This window comes from Pocillopora verrucosa, chromosome 12, assembly GCF_036669915.1.
Source record: "Pocillopora verrucosa isolate sample1 chromosome 12, ASM3666991v2, whole genome shotgun sequence".
Classification (NCBI taxonomy): Eukaryota; Metazoa; Cnidaria; class Anthozoa; order Scleractinia; family Pocilloporidae; genus Pocillopora; species Pocillopora verrucosa.
The window spans coordinates 5,818,809-5,834,799 of NC_089323.1; the positions used below are offsets into that span (position 1 = coordinate 5,818,809).

General features: G+C 38.4%; 1 protein-coding gene and 2 pseudogenes across 1 annotated transcript; all 3 read left to right on the top strand.

Annotated features, from left to right (window-relative positions):
• Positions 1-106: 106 nt before the first annotated feature.
• LOC136277110 (uncharacterized) lies at positions 107-5,185 on the top strand (annotated as a pseudogene).
• Positions 2,094-4,408, top strand: LOC136277493 (uncharacterized). The gene is made up of 2 exons (XM_066159704.1): positions 2,094-2,419; positions 2,723-4,408. The coding sequence occupies exons 1-2, from the start codon at positions 2,122-2,124 to the stop codon at positions 4,012-4,014; spliced, it is 1,590 nt and encodes a 529-aa protein (XP_066015801.1). The 5' UTR covers positions 2,094-2,121; the 3' UTR covers positions 4,015-4,408.
• Positions 5,186-9,950: 4,765 nt separating the features above from the next.
• Positions 9,951-12,084, top strand: LOC136277111 (putative ankyrin repeat protein RF_0381; annotated as a pseudogene).
• Positions 12,085-15,991: the final 3,907 nt, after the last annotated feature.

Here is a 15,991-nt window from a genome sequence, read left to right on the forward strand (position 1 = left end):
CTTGTAGCTCAATGGTGGGACATTGTAGCACGGAAGCCAGCATCGCTTGGACAAAAATCCTCAAATGTCACTCTTCAACCGAACACTCTCACTGGCTCACGTTATAATGAATCGTTCTTGCCACAATTTGCCACTTGGTAAGTAGCTAACAAGCTCAAAATTTATAAGCGCGCACTTTGGCAAAGTGTCGAACTGCGCATGTCACGTCTTCTTTACAGTCTCGATCTGTGCAAACATTTGCATGTGGAGCTAAAAGTAAGCCGGAATCTCTGCAATTTAACAGCTTTACATTTTTTAATCTGGTAGTTATAGTCACTTACCGGATAAGACGTGATAAAACCGTTTTCATTTTCTGCATTATTCTTCACGTGAAGAATTTCCATGATCCCGCTCGTAATCTAATAATAATTAATCTATTTATTTTTTTTCTCAGAAGGCATGGTAACAAATCCTGCAATCTGATCGGTTCTTAGCGCGGTCTGAATTTTCCTCTCTATGCCCACGGGCGACTGTAACGCTTTTGTGAGTCACAGAGTACATCACGACCTTCGTTTCCATTTTTCATAAATATATCTCGTTTTTCCGGCGGGCAATATGTCGGTCACTACTTCAAGCCCATAAATAACTTATTAATCCTCTCTCAAATCACTTTGGTTGACAGAAAAAAATTGGTTTCGAGATGAATTTGTATAAGCAAAAGTGTCATTAAGTTGGCTGACAAGCCGCCTAAAACCCGTCTGTAATTAGTTTTAATCCTTCGCAAAAAGTACCTGGAAAGTTAAAACGTGAGGCACTTGGTTACAATTAAATTGATTGATTGAATTTTCATTCATTTAATATTTGAATCACTCAAACAATTTTTTCTTAGTGAAAGGGCGGGCGAAGTTTTAAGTTCCACCACAAAGACGCTTTTGATGAGTCTTTCCAAGTCCGTGCAATTTACACATTTGTACCGTAAATAAGAAAAAGCCGCTTGTGTCTTGTTGAAGTATCTTATTCGAATTTAGTTTTTGTGGAGAAAAGATCAGATTTACACACGTCATTGCAGTAATCAAACGAGCAAAATCTCACAACTTCAAAATAAAAAATTTGAATTTACTTACAATTGCTTTACTTGCCATTTACTTTCTGAAGAGAGGTAAATCTTCGTATATTAATTAATCGTCGACGAGAGTGAATAATACTTTCCGTAAGATCCTTGACTATTTTTGAAGAAAAAGTTGTCATAACAATCCTTACCAAAATAGTTCCGTTGTTTTTTCAAAAGTGCACTTGCGTTTTTCTCTCTTGCGCGCTCTCTTATTGACAGGTGTCAGATTGTGACAGATACTTGTAAAAATTATGTTTCGAATACCCCGTTCACACCAAAGCTTACACATGTTTAAATCTTGTTTTTATAAACTAGTTTTATTAAACTACGACGAAAATATACAAATGAAATTATTGTTCTGTACAAGAAAGAGGCCTTTTTGGAAATAAATAAGCGATTTTGTTCGAGCTGCAGGCTACGAAGACCGAGAAGAAGATGCTTGCAAAAAAAGAATTCACACTTTAGTAGCTGCGTATTGTTCTTACAAAGATGAATGTAAAAAGACCGTAGAAGCCGGCGTTCTTAGACGAAGACGATGAATTTCTTGTTCAAAAGCCATGTACAAAACCGAAGGTTGTAGTAAATTCTTCGCAAATTATCATTGGCGATTCTGAGGCGAATAATGAGGAAGAAGACCATGGAAATACAGAGAACGATGAACTAAACGTAGGGCTGCCTTTCTTCAGCGGCGGCACCAGCAGCGGTAGCAACAACAAAATAGCCGACAAATTTCCTCAACCAAACAAGGATGAATGTGTGACAGGTGAGCTTTCAAAACTTTCGCTGATTGGAGGGTCAGACAATAAGCCAAGAAAATATTTCAATATCGGCGCCTGCGCTGTCTGTAATCTCTAACGAAATTTCTGTACAATTTTTCTTTCAAAATAGTCCTTTTTACAGTTCCTGGCGCCATATTGGATTAGTAACCGCGCAAACACGATAGCGAGGCTGCCGGTGACCCGATTCGGGCATCGCATAAGAGTTTGTTGGTGTTTTCAAGCGTTTCGTTGGTTTGTCGAGTCTTTGGTGGGATGAATGAAAGCTTAAGCGTCGGGGAAACATCCTCCGCCCCTCGAAAGAGAAGAGGAAAGTATTGTGCAGCCTTTGACTGCAATAATAGCGCCTATAATGTAAACGGTACTCGTACAAGTTATCATTTCTTCGAGTTTCCTAAGGACGCTCTGCGAAGGAATCGGTGGTGTTCACTTATCAAGCGACGACACGGACAGGACGGCTTTGTTGTTTCCACCGCCACTGTCCTCTGTCATGAGCATTTTCGGGCAGAAGATATCTCGAAAAAACTTTCTGGTCGCTGGAATTTGAAGACAGGTTTGTGATATTGTCGAGCTTTTGTTGTGTGCGTTCGTGATTTGAGCTATGAAAAACTCAAAATTCAAAGATATTTTGATCTTTAGAAACAAGGATTCGTTTAATTTTTCCCAAATCAAAGATTTTGGTTGTTTCATGTCTTGTGATTTTTGTCATTGAATGATAGAATATTTAATGTATGCTTATTAATATTGCTGGACTTCACAAAAGCAATCAATTTAATTGCAGATTAACTCATAATAAATAAATCTGAAATGATTACTGTCACATTTAACAAGTTTTATTTATTTATTTATTTACAAGGTGCAGAGCCATGTATATTTAGCTGGACAAAGCAATCGAACCAAAGAAAGGCACCAAAGGAAAGAAAGATGGATGAGTCAACTGTTGGAGTAGCAGCATCAGCATTGCAGTTTGGATCCTGCTCAGTATTTCCTTCTATTGATGCGTCAACTGATGCTGCTCATTCATTTTCAGAGTGTGATGAAAATGCAGCTGAAGTGGAGTGTGAGTCCCCTCAAACAGAGCCTGATTGTGTCCTTGAACTGCAAAGGAGAATTGAATTACTTGAAACTCAGCTAGCTGACTGCCAGGAAAAACTCAGTGAAGCAGAAAAGGAAAATGCTGTGTTATTGGAACGTCAATTTTCCATTGACAAAATTAAAGATGACAATGCTGCTGTTTTATTTTACACCGGATTCCCAAGTTATGAGGCATTAATAAGCTTCTACAAATACATTGAGCCAAAGCTTTCCAAAATGCAGTACTGGAAGGGTGAAAATCTAGTAAAGGAAAGCCAGCCTTATCAACTTGATGATAACAAGAGTAAACCTGGACCATCAAGGAAGCTTACTTTTCTGGATGAGTTCCTACTGGTGCTCATGAGACTGAAAGCTGGTCTATTTGTACAGGACCTTGCCGACAGATTTGGCATCAGTGCCAGCCTGGTTTCCAGGATCTGCATCACCTGGATAAATTTGCTCTATCATGAGCTCAAGGACCTGTTTCCATTTCCCACACAGGAGCTTGTTCGCAAAAACATGCCTAAGGAGTTTGCCCAGTATGCCACAACCAGGATAATTTTAGACTGTACTGAGCTATTCATTCAGCGACCATCTGCTATGCTGGCTCAGTCAGAGACATGGTCAGATTATAAACACCATAATACTTGGAAGTTGCTAGTTGGGGTAACCCCAAATGGACAGGTCACTTTTTTGTCAGATCTCTGGGGTGGGCGTGTGTCTGACAAGCAAATAACAAGAGAGAGTGGTGTATTAGATTTGTTGCAAGTGGGTGATAATGTCATGGTTGATCGCGGATTTGACATTTCTGCAATTGTACCTGCTGGCGTTACAGTAAACATGCCACCATTTTTGGCTGGCCATGATCAAATGACAGCAGCTGAAACTGAAGAGACTATGAGCATTGCTTCAGTGCGCATTCACGTGGAGCGTGCAATTGGCCGCATTAAGACCTACCACATTTTAGATGGTACCTTACCTAATACATTGAGCCCCTATGCAACACAAATTTCAACTGTCTGTGGCCTTCTGACAAACTTTTTACCCCCTTTACTACCACCGGCCAATCTTTGATTCTAGTTTTTGCTGTCTATTTATTATTAGGTAGAAATGTTTACTTTTTTTGCATTTTAAAATTGTGGCAGAAGCCCAGCTATCAGTCTAAGCCTGCTTCCTGTAATCAGCCCCTTGGGTTCCATTAATTTTGTATTCCAAATAATACCACTTGCATGTCAATGCATATTAATAACTATTGGGATTCCATATAGTAAGTTATCATGGAACCAAAAATTCCCACTTTATTTCATTTAAAAATGAAATTGTACATGTATTTTTACACAGTGCATGCTAGTAATTTGTTCCCTTGAGCACAATGTGGCGGTACTTGCGCGTTGACACAACCAGGTAATCGTAAAGCTGAATAAAATTTAGTTCGGGAAGCTGACGTAAATCAGTGGACCATCCGAGAGCAGAGATTTGTCTTAAAGTTTCATCGTACTTGAAGTCACCACTATTTTCCGTTGTATTCTGGTGATCCTGAGCAGTATTATCGCTACTTTGCCGCTGATACTCACCCGGTCGTAGCACGTGTCGCATGAGTATCGCGTAGACTTTTAAAATCAAATCTGCTTTTATTCCGCCCGTCGCTTCCGAATTAGAACGCAAAATTTCCCTTAAATCCTTCACTTTTAACTTCTGGATATCTTCTAGCGTTGTAATCTGCATATCCTTGCAAACTAGCACCATTTTAGAAGCGATTGAACCACGAAAGACTTCTCCGATCAGCTGTATTTACTGTTTTTGTAATACGCGGGTCACCGGCAGCCTCGCTATCGTGTTTGCGCGGCTACTAATCTAATATGGCGCCGGGAACTGTAAAAAGGACTATTAATAGAGTTGTACAACAATTCAGATAAGTATTGGCTCAAACAACCTTTCACATGATTTATTCTCGACTTTAGCCTCTTTGTTTAAAGATTTCATGTGTTCCTTCGCAGAAATAACAATAGATACTAAAAAGCCATTTTTCAAACTCGCTACGAAGAAGCATAAGCTGTCAACGACGGATGCCTTTACAAAAATCGAAAAGGCGTTGGAGGCATTTGTTTCCTATCGGCGCGTTGCTGATAGGAGTTTTCTGGCCGCATAGGAGGCTCGTGAAAGACGAGAAGAAGAAAGGGAGGAGAAAAGGAGGAAGGAAGACCAAGAGTTTCTGCTAAAATTGGCGCAGTTACTTCGAAAATAAAAAGTACGCGTTTTCAACAATTTCATTTGCGCTCGCACCTGCGACAGTTTCAGCTAGTTTAGTTTTCGGCTTTATTTATGCACTAAGAAGAAAGATATTTTACGAAATCTAATGGCCGATTCCCAGTCGTTGGAGAAGGCACAAAAAAAAACTATATTGAACTTAAAGCTTAAATCATTGATCATGACATGCTCTGGTTAGCCTTTCTTTACTTGAATTAATTATCTTCATGCAATTGATTATGCTTGTTTTTTTCTTCGAGAAAATAAAACATGGTTGTTTTTCTTTAAGTCGCAATTTTAATTTTCTAGCAAGCCTTGGTTGTTCAAAGGCCGATTAGCACTAACCTAGGGTTAAATTTTAATTCAGCTTTCTTCATTTCTTTATTCAAGAGCCTTTTTTGGGAATGATTTTTCCCCCTTTTTTAGACCATCTTATCATCAAATTGTAGACAAAAAGAAAGAAAATGAATGAAGCTTCCGGATTTAAGATCAATTTTCATACTAACCCTGGTTTGACTTAAACCAGCTTTGAACAACCTTGCCCAGAGCATTAAAAAAAATGTTCCAAAAAATTAATGGAATGAATGATTTTTTTATTTTTTTTTTGGTTAGGATCTCTTGGAAAAATTGATTTAGTATTTGAAAATAAAGTTGTGATTCACCTTTAAAATGATGAAATTTGTTCCTGAGGTTCCATCAGTTGTTCTGAGAGAGAGGGTGGTATGAATGATGTCTTTTAAGTCTCATAGATACATTTACATTTTGTTTGTTTAATTATCCTTTCTTGTAAGGGACTAACCAAAAAAAGTCTGGTGTATAATAACTCAGTCACTTGTAACTTAGCAAGAGCAAAAAGTTGATGGAATAAAATAGTTTTGCCGACATTAATCGCAGCTGAGGCCATGTCACTGAGTGAGTAGATCTTCTTAGTATTTGAACTGAACGCTTTGATAGAAAAGCTGAGATTGTTCCCCTTCCTTCTGTGGGCCTAAAGCTAATACTCAGATGGGAAGATGCAAGTCTTGCACTCAAATTAGTATCTAATGTGAACATGTGATATGTTTGGCTAAATTAGCATATGTCACACCATGGGCATCAAACTACTCCCTAATTTTTTAGCATAATTTCAGTGCTAATTTTTTTTCAGGTGTGAAATGGCAAACTTGCAATGACTGCATCTTTAATTGTTCTCAGATGGTGTCCAGGTTTTGAAATGTTCAAAAAAATGTTGGGGTTTCAAAGACTGCCACAGACAATCAAAGTTTGCATCAGTAATTTTAATTTACACAATTTATGATTCATTTTTCTAATTTCATTTATACAACTGTAATTACATATGGAACAGTGCTTGACCCTATTGGATGAGTGTCCTTAAAAAGATCTTGACTGTCCCATTATTTATGAAACTATTTGTACTGTATACAAAAAACTTGAAAGGGAGAAAGTGTTCATGTAGAGCACTTTTTTGAGCGTAAGATGTAAGCTCTTTGATGGATTATTTGCCAGTGAGATGCTTATGTTAAACACTCATGTTCAAGTGATGCATGTGACAATTAATATTTTTATTAAGAATCTTTTAATTGCATCCCTTATTGCGATAGCATTTGTATTCTGTCTTTGGTTTGGATCACCTGGACAATGTCCAGGTGAATGTGAAGGTGAATGTGAACGTCATTGAGCCATTGGTCATCGAAAAACTTGTTTAGCATCTCACTGTAATTATGTAAAACAAAGCAAGCTGCGATGACATTGCAGGCATTTTCAACTTTTAAGTCCAGTCTCTTTTCAATGCTTCTCAACCTTCCCTTCAAACAACCAAAGGCATTTCCGACACCTACTCTAGTCGTGCGGAGTTTAATGTTTAAACTGCGTTCCCCTGAGATCAGATTTCCACGATCAACATGGTTTCATCAACCAATTGCTGAGGGCATAAGTTGAGTCACCTAATATCATGAAACGAACTGTACACCAGATATCATCGCCGACATGTCGAGCGGAAGTAAAGCTCTGGCATAACATGCGGCAAACAATGGAGAGTTCTTAAAGACGCGTGCGTCGTGTAATTTACCCGGCCATCCAACTCTTATTTCAAGAAATACATAATTACAATCTACTAGCCCCTGAAGGATTAATGAATGGTATCCTCTCCTGTTAACATAATCATCTGGACTTTGCCGTGCTCCAATCATTGGGACATGGCAACCATCGACTGCTGCAACCACCTGGGGAAAACCCGCGCGACTTTTAAAACCTTCAATTTTATCTTGGACTTCAAGTTGATTTTGGGGAACGTTCATATAATTTGGAAGAGGAACGTTCACTATTTCCTCGCATACCTATCACACAATACCACAAACAGTGGATTTTCCGACATCAAATACATTTTCGATTGTGAGCCGTGTCCGCAAGCCAATATTATGGCGACTCAATGACGCACTGCAATGGCTTTCCTGTAATTGGTGTCCCTTTTAGAGATATTTGGCGAAAGTTATCGGCAAAGGCGATTAAATGCGTCTTTAGGCATAGGAAAATTTTCATTCCAGGCCTTTTCTTCCCAATCTTGGTAAGTCTCTTCCCTAAATATCTGCGACCGGGGTTTTAGACCTAGGTCGGTCCGTATTTGGAAAAGCTGTGCCCCTTGTCTTGATTACTTAAGACCTCGGGCACGGTTTTTCCCAATACGCACCTCCCGGCTGGCGAATAACAAATATACATCTGTACAAAATCAGAAGATTCTGGACCAAATTAAAATAGTTTCATATTTAGGGTTTCTTTTCCGTCTGTGAGATTAATTCGTTTCTAATAACTAAAATACCTTACAGCTTCCGCGCTACCACACAAAATTTGAAAATTTTCACGACTTTTATTATTAGATATATACATAATTGCTTGAATTTGAAAACGCACTTCCCTTCCGGGTGCGCGTGAATTTCAATGATTCGCAAGGCCATCTCTCTTATTTTCCAAAAGCCCTTCTCTAGGACACTTGCCATTCATATGGTGCTCACGTGGTAGGCAATGTAAAACGTGGTTTAGGAAAGTAAGCGAACATCAGCAGAGGCTCGGTGCCAGTCCTCTGAGCTTCATCTGCAGTAGGATGGTGATGCTTAGCTTTGAGAAAGGATTCTGCGTTGTGCGTTAAACCGGTCAGCGGGCGGCTGAGTGCTTTGACGCACAACTTGTAACGTTAGTGGTTTGACTTCCTCCTTTTGAGTAACTGCCTGAAGGTATCACCATGTTGTAGTTGTGATCGGCCATCCGTGAAAAGGAGGCATCAAGCACTCTATTGGGAAACTATAAAAACAGATTAGTAACGGAAGAAGAGAAAACTCCTTGACACTAGTTCAAATTCATGAGCGAAAACCAAGTTTGTTCCTTTCTATTATACTTTGTAAGTCTAAGGTGCTAATTTGGGCCCTAATCAGAAAGACGACATCGGGCAAGCTCGAATTTCGTAATCGGTAATCGACCCAAAATGAGCTTCTGATGGATTGCGAAGTGTGCGCTTGATTGACTGTCGCTAAATGTGACCCACGTGTTGAAATCCAGTCCGCAAACCGCCCGCAGTACTTACTCTAAGCTTCAGTGGTGGTAATCTCTCTGTTTACTTCACCTTTGGCTTTAAGCGCCCATGTGCGGAAAACAATTTGATGAGATTCTTACTGAGACCTCGATAAGATTTCCTTGTTTTCCTTGCCTTTTTACACAATACAAAATGCCCAATATTGATTCACAAATAATAGAGCAAAAACAATATTTTGGGCGGAAATAGAGCCCCATGTGCATTGAGGTAATTTTTTGTTGAAGAAATGATGTTCAGGAAATTTTAGAGCAGTATGACTGAAGATTTTCAGTATTAACTTGTCTTGGCAACAAAAAAGAGCGCAATAAGATATAAAATGACACAAATGATAAACGAGCATCTTTTCTTATGGGGACGAAAACAGCCACAGAAACAACAATCGCGGCATCATCATTAATGCAGCTATGCTTGTTTCTGTGGTTGTTTCAGTAAATGTGTCCACCAATACCACTGTGGTTGTCTCTGTGAAAACAAATTAAATATTGAAAGCATTGATTAGTCCTAATATAATCAGTCTGTTCGTGAATCAGTAAGCTGAATGAAAGAAGTAAAAAAAAGAAAATAGCTGTGCGCCAGCGCCTGCTCTCTACGAAAATTTGGAGAAGCTGTTGACAGCTCCTTACTTTTAACAAAGATTGTTAAAATCCGCTGTAAAACTCTGATAGTTTTTAATGAGAGAGACTTATTTTTAAGCAGGACCTGTTTTTTTTTGCAAAAGATAAATAAAAAAAACTCGCACCTTCTTCATTGTGAGACTTGTGAGAGAAAAAATATCACACCCTCATCTTGCCACGCGTTTGATTGAAAACGAAAATAACTCAAATACATGCTCTCGCAAAAACTAGAGATCATTGCTTTGATCAGTATATCTTGTATCATCAACATAAGTACACGAATTCGGCCCTTTTGCAAAGAAGGATCCTCGTGTTAGGTAAACATGCTGGTTCTAAAAATGATGATAATGATAATGACGGTGATGTTGACGATGATTGTGATGTGGAAGTGACAATGAAAGTAATGCTTATGAGTATGATATCGTTTGAGATGATTTCAAATGATAAGTTGTGATTTGTCGTAGGGTTGTTCATCCCCTTGAAATACTTCTAGAATTGAGTTTTGTTGATTTAAACCCTTATTGTTTAATGTACATAACGTATCACGATTCTTTGTTGACAGAGGAATGCTGAATATCACAAGAGTGTTTGTCCGTTATAACTGTTTTTGTCCTAGTACTAAAATTAAATCCAAACACTTTTCCATAACAGAACATCGACAACGCAGCCACTGGAGAAGGTATGAGACAGCCTCTCGTGTGAGATATATTCTGTTAAGCGCTGCTTTGGTGACAGTATTAGCAGGCATTAAGCTTGGAGGTAGGTGTGTTTCCAAACTCAATAAACTTTAAGTTTTACATTACTTTGTAAGACTCGGCCTCATGATTCAAACATGCGTCAAGAATACGGGGGACGATCCCGTGAAACATTTTCAACAATCTCTTCTTGGTGAATCATTGTTACTATCCCACATTAAATCACAATTACGTTTTTATCAAAGACATTTCCAATTATTTTTGAGCATGGTACGACTATTCTCATGAAGTTGCAAGTTGCTTAAACTATAGCAATGTGTCTTAATACCCTTACACTGTGCTTAGTTAGTAACTTGGATACAATCAAGGTGAAGGGAAATGTTCTCTTTCTGAGATACAACAAGTTTAACATGCGCTAGCTTCTTACCTTGTTTGCTTACTAATAGAGAGTCAAATTTTTCATTGGGCCGTTGGTAATGGATACACTCAATTTTCCAAATTTCTACTGAAGTGTGGGCTGAATGTGGATGCTCCAAATTTCAGCATAGAAACTGCTCTTCATGTAGCAGCAAAATTTGGGTTCAGAGATATCACAGATGTTTTGACCAAACTAAGAGGTAACGTCAACGCTAAGAGTCACCTACAGCAGACACCTCTTCACTTGGCCGTATGGAATGGCCACCAACAAATTGCAGCAATGCTATTACAATGTGTAAGCGATGCCCAACGAGGATATGTGTTTGTACGTACTCCAACTCATCTGGCTGCAATTGATTAAAGGAATTGAGAGAGTGGTGGAACTCTTAATCCGACATGGGAGCGATTTAAGTGCTCGAGATAACTCCCAGAAAACTGCGCTTCATTTGGCTGCAGAGAGTGGACAGGATACCATTGTACACTCCTTGATAATCCATGGAAGTGATATCTAGGACGGAGATCTCTTTGGCCGGACACCTCTCCATCTGGCTGCTCAGACTGGGCGCAGAAACGTTGTGAAATTACTTCTAGAACATGGAAGCATTGTTGATGCAGTAAATGTGTTTAAGCAGACCCCTCTTCACTTGGCTGCAGAGAGTGGAGAGAACGGATACAAAGACATTTTGAAGGAGTTGATACAGCACGGCAGTGATTTCAATGCTGCAAATATTTTTGAACAAACAGCACTTCATTTGGTTTCTCGAAAAAGACATAAAAGCATCGTAAAGGTCCTTGTACAACATAAAAGCCAAGTATTAGCTTTAGATAACTCTCGCAAGACTGTTTTGGATTGCGCTGTTGAAAGTGGCCATCAAGAGATCTTGGAATTTCTAAATCTCTCTTTAAGACATGGTAAAAGTCACTCTTTAAGATCTCTGATGAGGGTTCAACGTGATGTTAACATTAATTATATTTCTAGACAGACACCACTACAAATCAGACAAGGTCCTCTCCAAGTTGTTACGTCGAAGAATAGAAGCAACGAGTTTGGTGGAAACAAGCATCGAAGTATCATTAATGTCTAAAGTTTATCGCCCTCTTTCCATACAACGATACCGTCAGACACTATTACAAGTGCCTCGAATGACAGCTATTTATGTGTTCCTCATGACTGCCGAAAATATTCTCGTTTGTATTTCAATTTGCTCCCGCCTTGTTTTGTCGCATGCAAACAGAGGAGAGGTGTAAAAAGAGATGTATACAATCTTGAATATCATCAAACATCCCCATCTGTTCGCAAAAACACATGCAAGTGTTAAAGAAGAAACTACAACAAGCGTGTCACTACCGCAAACCAGACATAGATGTAGATGTAATCAGTGGGAGAAGCTTTCTCCAACATTTTGGACCAAATGTCTTTAATCTGAGCTGTAACGACTTCCGCCGAGGCAACAAATGCTCTGGTTGCTTTGCTGCAGATGAAGCGAGAGGCAGGCCAAAAAGGGTTATGGAGCAAGACGAAAACATACGTTATGTAGAACGTGATCTTGAATGTTCAACAAATGTCGGCGAGTTTCTCGTAAAATAAGATAATTTATACAAAGAGCTACCAGCGGATTTCTTATGTCGATGCGTCATGATTCGATTCCTCCACTATTTGAAAAAATTCTCATTTCTGCATCCTTACCAACTCTGGTGTGATTGATTTGAAACATTTCATCCGTCTGAACAATGCGGAATCGATGGTTCGCGACAACCCGACATTGAACCGCGGACGTTACTCAGTACCCAAGGCTACAGCGCTTGAAAGAGGTTGATACTTGTTGTGGGAAACTCTTCAGGACCTAACTTGGGAATTAGCTGTGCGGTAGGAACACCAAATGAAAAACGTCAGGGATTCAGATTCCAAAGTTATCAAACAATCTTCAGCCGATAATGAAGATATACAACCATTCACAAACAGTAGCCAGGAAGAGCGAGCTTGCAAGGGAAATGGCTGTAAATAGTGGACACTTGCTTGTAAGACTGAGAATGCCAAAATAAAGGGCCGGGGAATGCTATCTTGAAAACTCAAGAATGCTGGCTCTATTGCTGTACACTAGACTCTACCAAGTATTCAGCAAAATATTCGATAACCATAGAAACTGTTGTTGTAATCCGGCAAACTTATCTGTTTTCTTTTTTTTTTCCTGTAATCCTAGCAAGAGACAGGACGCTTGTCACATATGAAACTAGTTTATGGTCTATTACACCAACGAGGTTTCTGTTATTAAAACATCTCCACCAAATCGGAAGGGCGGGGCTTGAAGTTTCGTGGGTTACAGAATTTTTTGTTTTTCCCACGATCAGAACAAAATGTTCAACATCTTTGTCGATGTGCTGTGATAGTTTTGAAGTTTTATTGACCAGGTTTACCTATTTCTTGTCTCCAACAATGCTCTATTAGGCGAGGTGATTAAGTGTACTATCCTTACCGAAATTTGGAGAATTTAGTTACTAATAATTTAATAATTTAATTTAATAATTTGACAATTTAATAATTATTTTAATCAATTTAACAAATATTTAATCATTTGTATTTTTTTCTATTATTTTTTTCAAAATAACAAAGATTTCAGGAATGAAGTTTGACATGGCATTCAGACGGTTCATTCCATAGAGCCAGATTTATCTGCAGTTAATGGTTGCAGCCTAAGAAAAACCTCTTTTTTTATTTTGTTTGTTTTCAATAGTTCTGAAAGCCGTAAATAAGTTGTCGAAAAGACAACTGTATGGATGCTTGCATTTCTGCTAGTTTGAAGAACCTTCACGATATGCCTAACTCAGTATTTTATTTAAAGACGATGCAGTTGTACATGTGGATTTATATAAAAACAAAAACTGTGTTCAACAATTAATAGAACAAAAAATATTTCCTTCTCCTCTTGAAATAGTTTAGGAAAAAAAAAAGAAATTGATAGAAGTAAGAACATTTGTACATATGAACACCTCAGAAGGTTAAAACGTTTTCAAATTCTTTCTTTGAATGAAAAAATTTGCAATAGTAAATAAAATATTATAAAATTATGACATTGTTTACTTTCGTTCCCTTCATATATCTTGTACCACTACGCCCTTACGCCCAGCCAGTCAAAAGAGAGATTTCAAATTTTCAACCAATCATTGTCTATTTCCCATCTGGTGTCCCTGTGGTCATAAAAAAGGTTTCGCGGATAACTATTTTTAAGGAAAGTGATTTACTACCATGCTTGGAGAGGTTCTTACAGGTTGAAAATTATTGGGGATGGGAGGAAAATCCTCTATTATTTTGTGGGAAAGAAACGAAGATACGATTCGCACAAGAATCTCACTAAATAGTTTGGTAAATGCAAATATTTTAATATAGATGACAATCATTCACAATAAATGATTAAGTTGATCCAATGACTTGGTTTACCCAAAGAATAAATTGTAAACAGTACAGTATTTGATTAACAGTCGCAAAACCAAAACCGAATTTATCCCAACAACTAATCACAACAAAAGTCGGCGTCATCATTAGTCAATGAGGATTCGAGGTAAAAACAGGCAAGCACGGGCGGGAAAACGCTTGTAGCTAAGTCATAATTGGTTTTCGTTGTGCATCTGATTGGTTTAGAACACAGATATTTTCTCTATCTATCACAGACCGAAATAAAGCCAACTCAAAGGAACCCCGGAATACTTTCAATACTCAATTAAAAACTGCTCTTATTATGAATCGTTCCTCTTCCTTTATCCATTTATAACCCCAGTTAAAACTTACACCTGAAAAGTTTCCCTTTTCTTAACCTATGCCAAGAGTGAACCAATTCGCAACTAACTGAAGAAAGTCAAAAAATATAGTCCTCTTTTTTTACCAATCTGTAACACTTATTAATTAAGGAAAAAATCAGTACAAATCAATATATGAGTTCAGTGGTGTTTAGATTTACCGATAATTCAAGTGATTTCAAATGTAACCATTACTTGCTGAAAGGGCTTTCTTCAATAAATGATATAGAGCAAAGGGAAAATTATTACCTGCTTATAAGCTTAAAATTCTTTACTCCGGTAAAAAAATTACACCAAAAATTCTATTTTTCTTATTTAACTACTTTCCGGGGTCGACAGATTTACAAGCAACCAATGAAAGTCTTACAATTTTTTCCTCTCTTCTATCACTCGGTAAAACCGACAAATGTACGAAAAGAGGACTTTACACCTTAGCCCTTTACACCCTAAATCAATATGCATGTTCTCGAGCTCCATACTGTTCTTTAAACATTTCCTAAGATGCCAACACGGAGAATTTCTCTTACAATCAAGATCTTGTTTGGTGGGTGATCAGCTCCTTTATTCTCCTGACCTTAAGGTTCAATTCAGGGGTGAGGTATGGTGAGGAGATATTAGATGCCAGTCACTCTTACGGGTTTAAGGGTTAACCTATATTAACCTCAATTAATCCGTCAGACTCAAACTAATACGGGTAAATCTGCAACGGTCGAGGTTTTTTCTATTGTAACGCACCTTTCCTGTCTTAGGATAACCCACAACTATAGTGCACCAGTCCGACTGTGATAATCCGCTGGGCAGCCTTGAATGAACTCGGGAGTCGTCAGAGAAGGGACGATGCGGATCCTGAAAGTCTCTGATAAAAGACTTTCCGCCTGGCTGGTCAAGTAAGGCTACAAATGGGACTCGATACAAGCTACGTTCAGGAACAATGATGGTTTCAGGCTCGGTGAGTAGATCGGCCATTGGAGGAATGATCTGTTTCTGGAGTTTCTGCACCTCGCAGCTCTACTTAACCTTCATCATGAAGTGATATCGGCACAGTTTCACTCAAAGATCGATCGTCACATTTCTGACTGAGTAAAATGCCAAAGCCACAAAGACTCGAAAACTTCAGCCCGGCATCCCGAGGTTGTGAGATTGTATGTAAACGCGAGCTATTTTGCGATCACGGCTAGGCGGGTTACCTAACCCACCTGGGGTCCCCCACATCCATGTAAACAGGCCCCAGTACCGAGTTGTTTTAAAAAAAACTAAGTATTCCTTGCAGAACTCTATTACCTGTTGATCACGTTTAGTGTGTAAAACCGAAGGAAACTGGCAACAGCGAGACCCACAGCGATAGTCCCATAAACGGTTCCTGTTCGATTGCTCATAAAGGTAGTCTCCTGAATACCTGAAGACAAGGATACTGGAAAATGAAAATAATATTTTTTTAAACTTTTCTCATCAATTGTTTTTATAGGATATTGTAAATTTCTTTCTCGATTCCATTATTCTTTCCTTTCCAGTTATGATTGTTTCCTCATACCGTATTTTTGAGAAATATTTATTTCAGAAATTGTAAAAGGAAAATTACCCGACATTCAATGCCGAAGCTAGCTTAAGCTACTCTTTATAATCACATATAAGACGAAAATTTCTTTCGAACTGAAATAGTTAGGAGAATTTGGTGTTATATCAATACGACACTCTGAAGATGA

Coding starts and splice junctions, on each gene's coding strand:
- LOC136277493 (XM_066159704.1), top strand. CDS start 2,122: ATGAATGAAAGCTTAAGCGTCGGGGAAACATCCTCCGCCCCTCGAAAG. Junction 2,420..2,722: donor TCGCTGGAATTTGAAGACAG/GTTTGTGATATT, acceptor TTTATTTACAAG/GTGCAGAGCCATGTATATTT.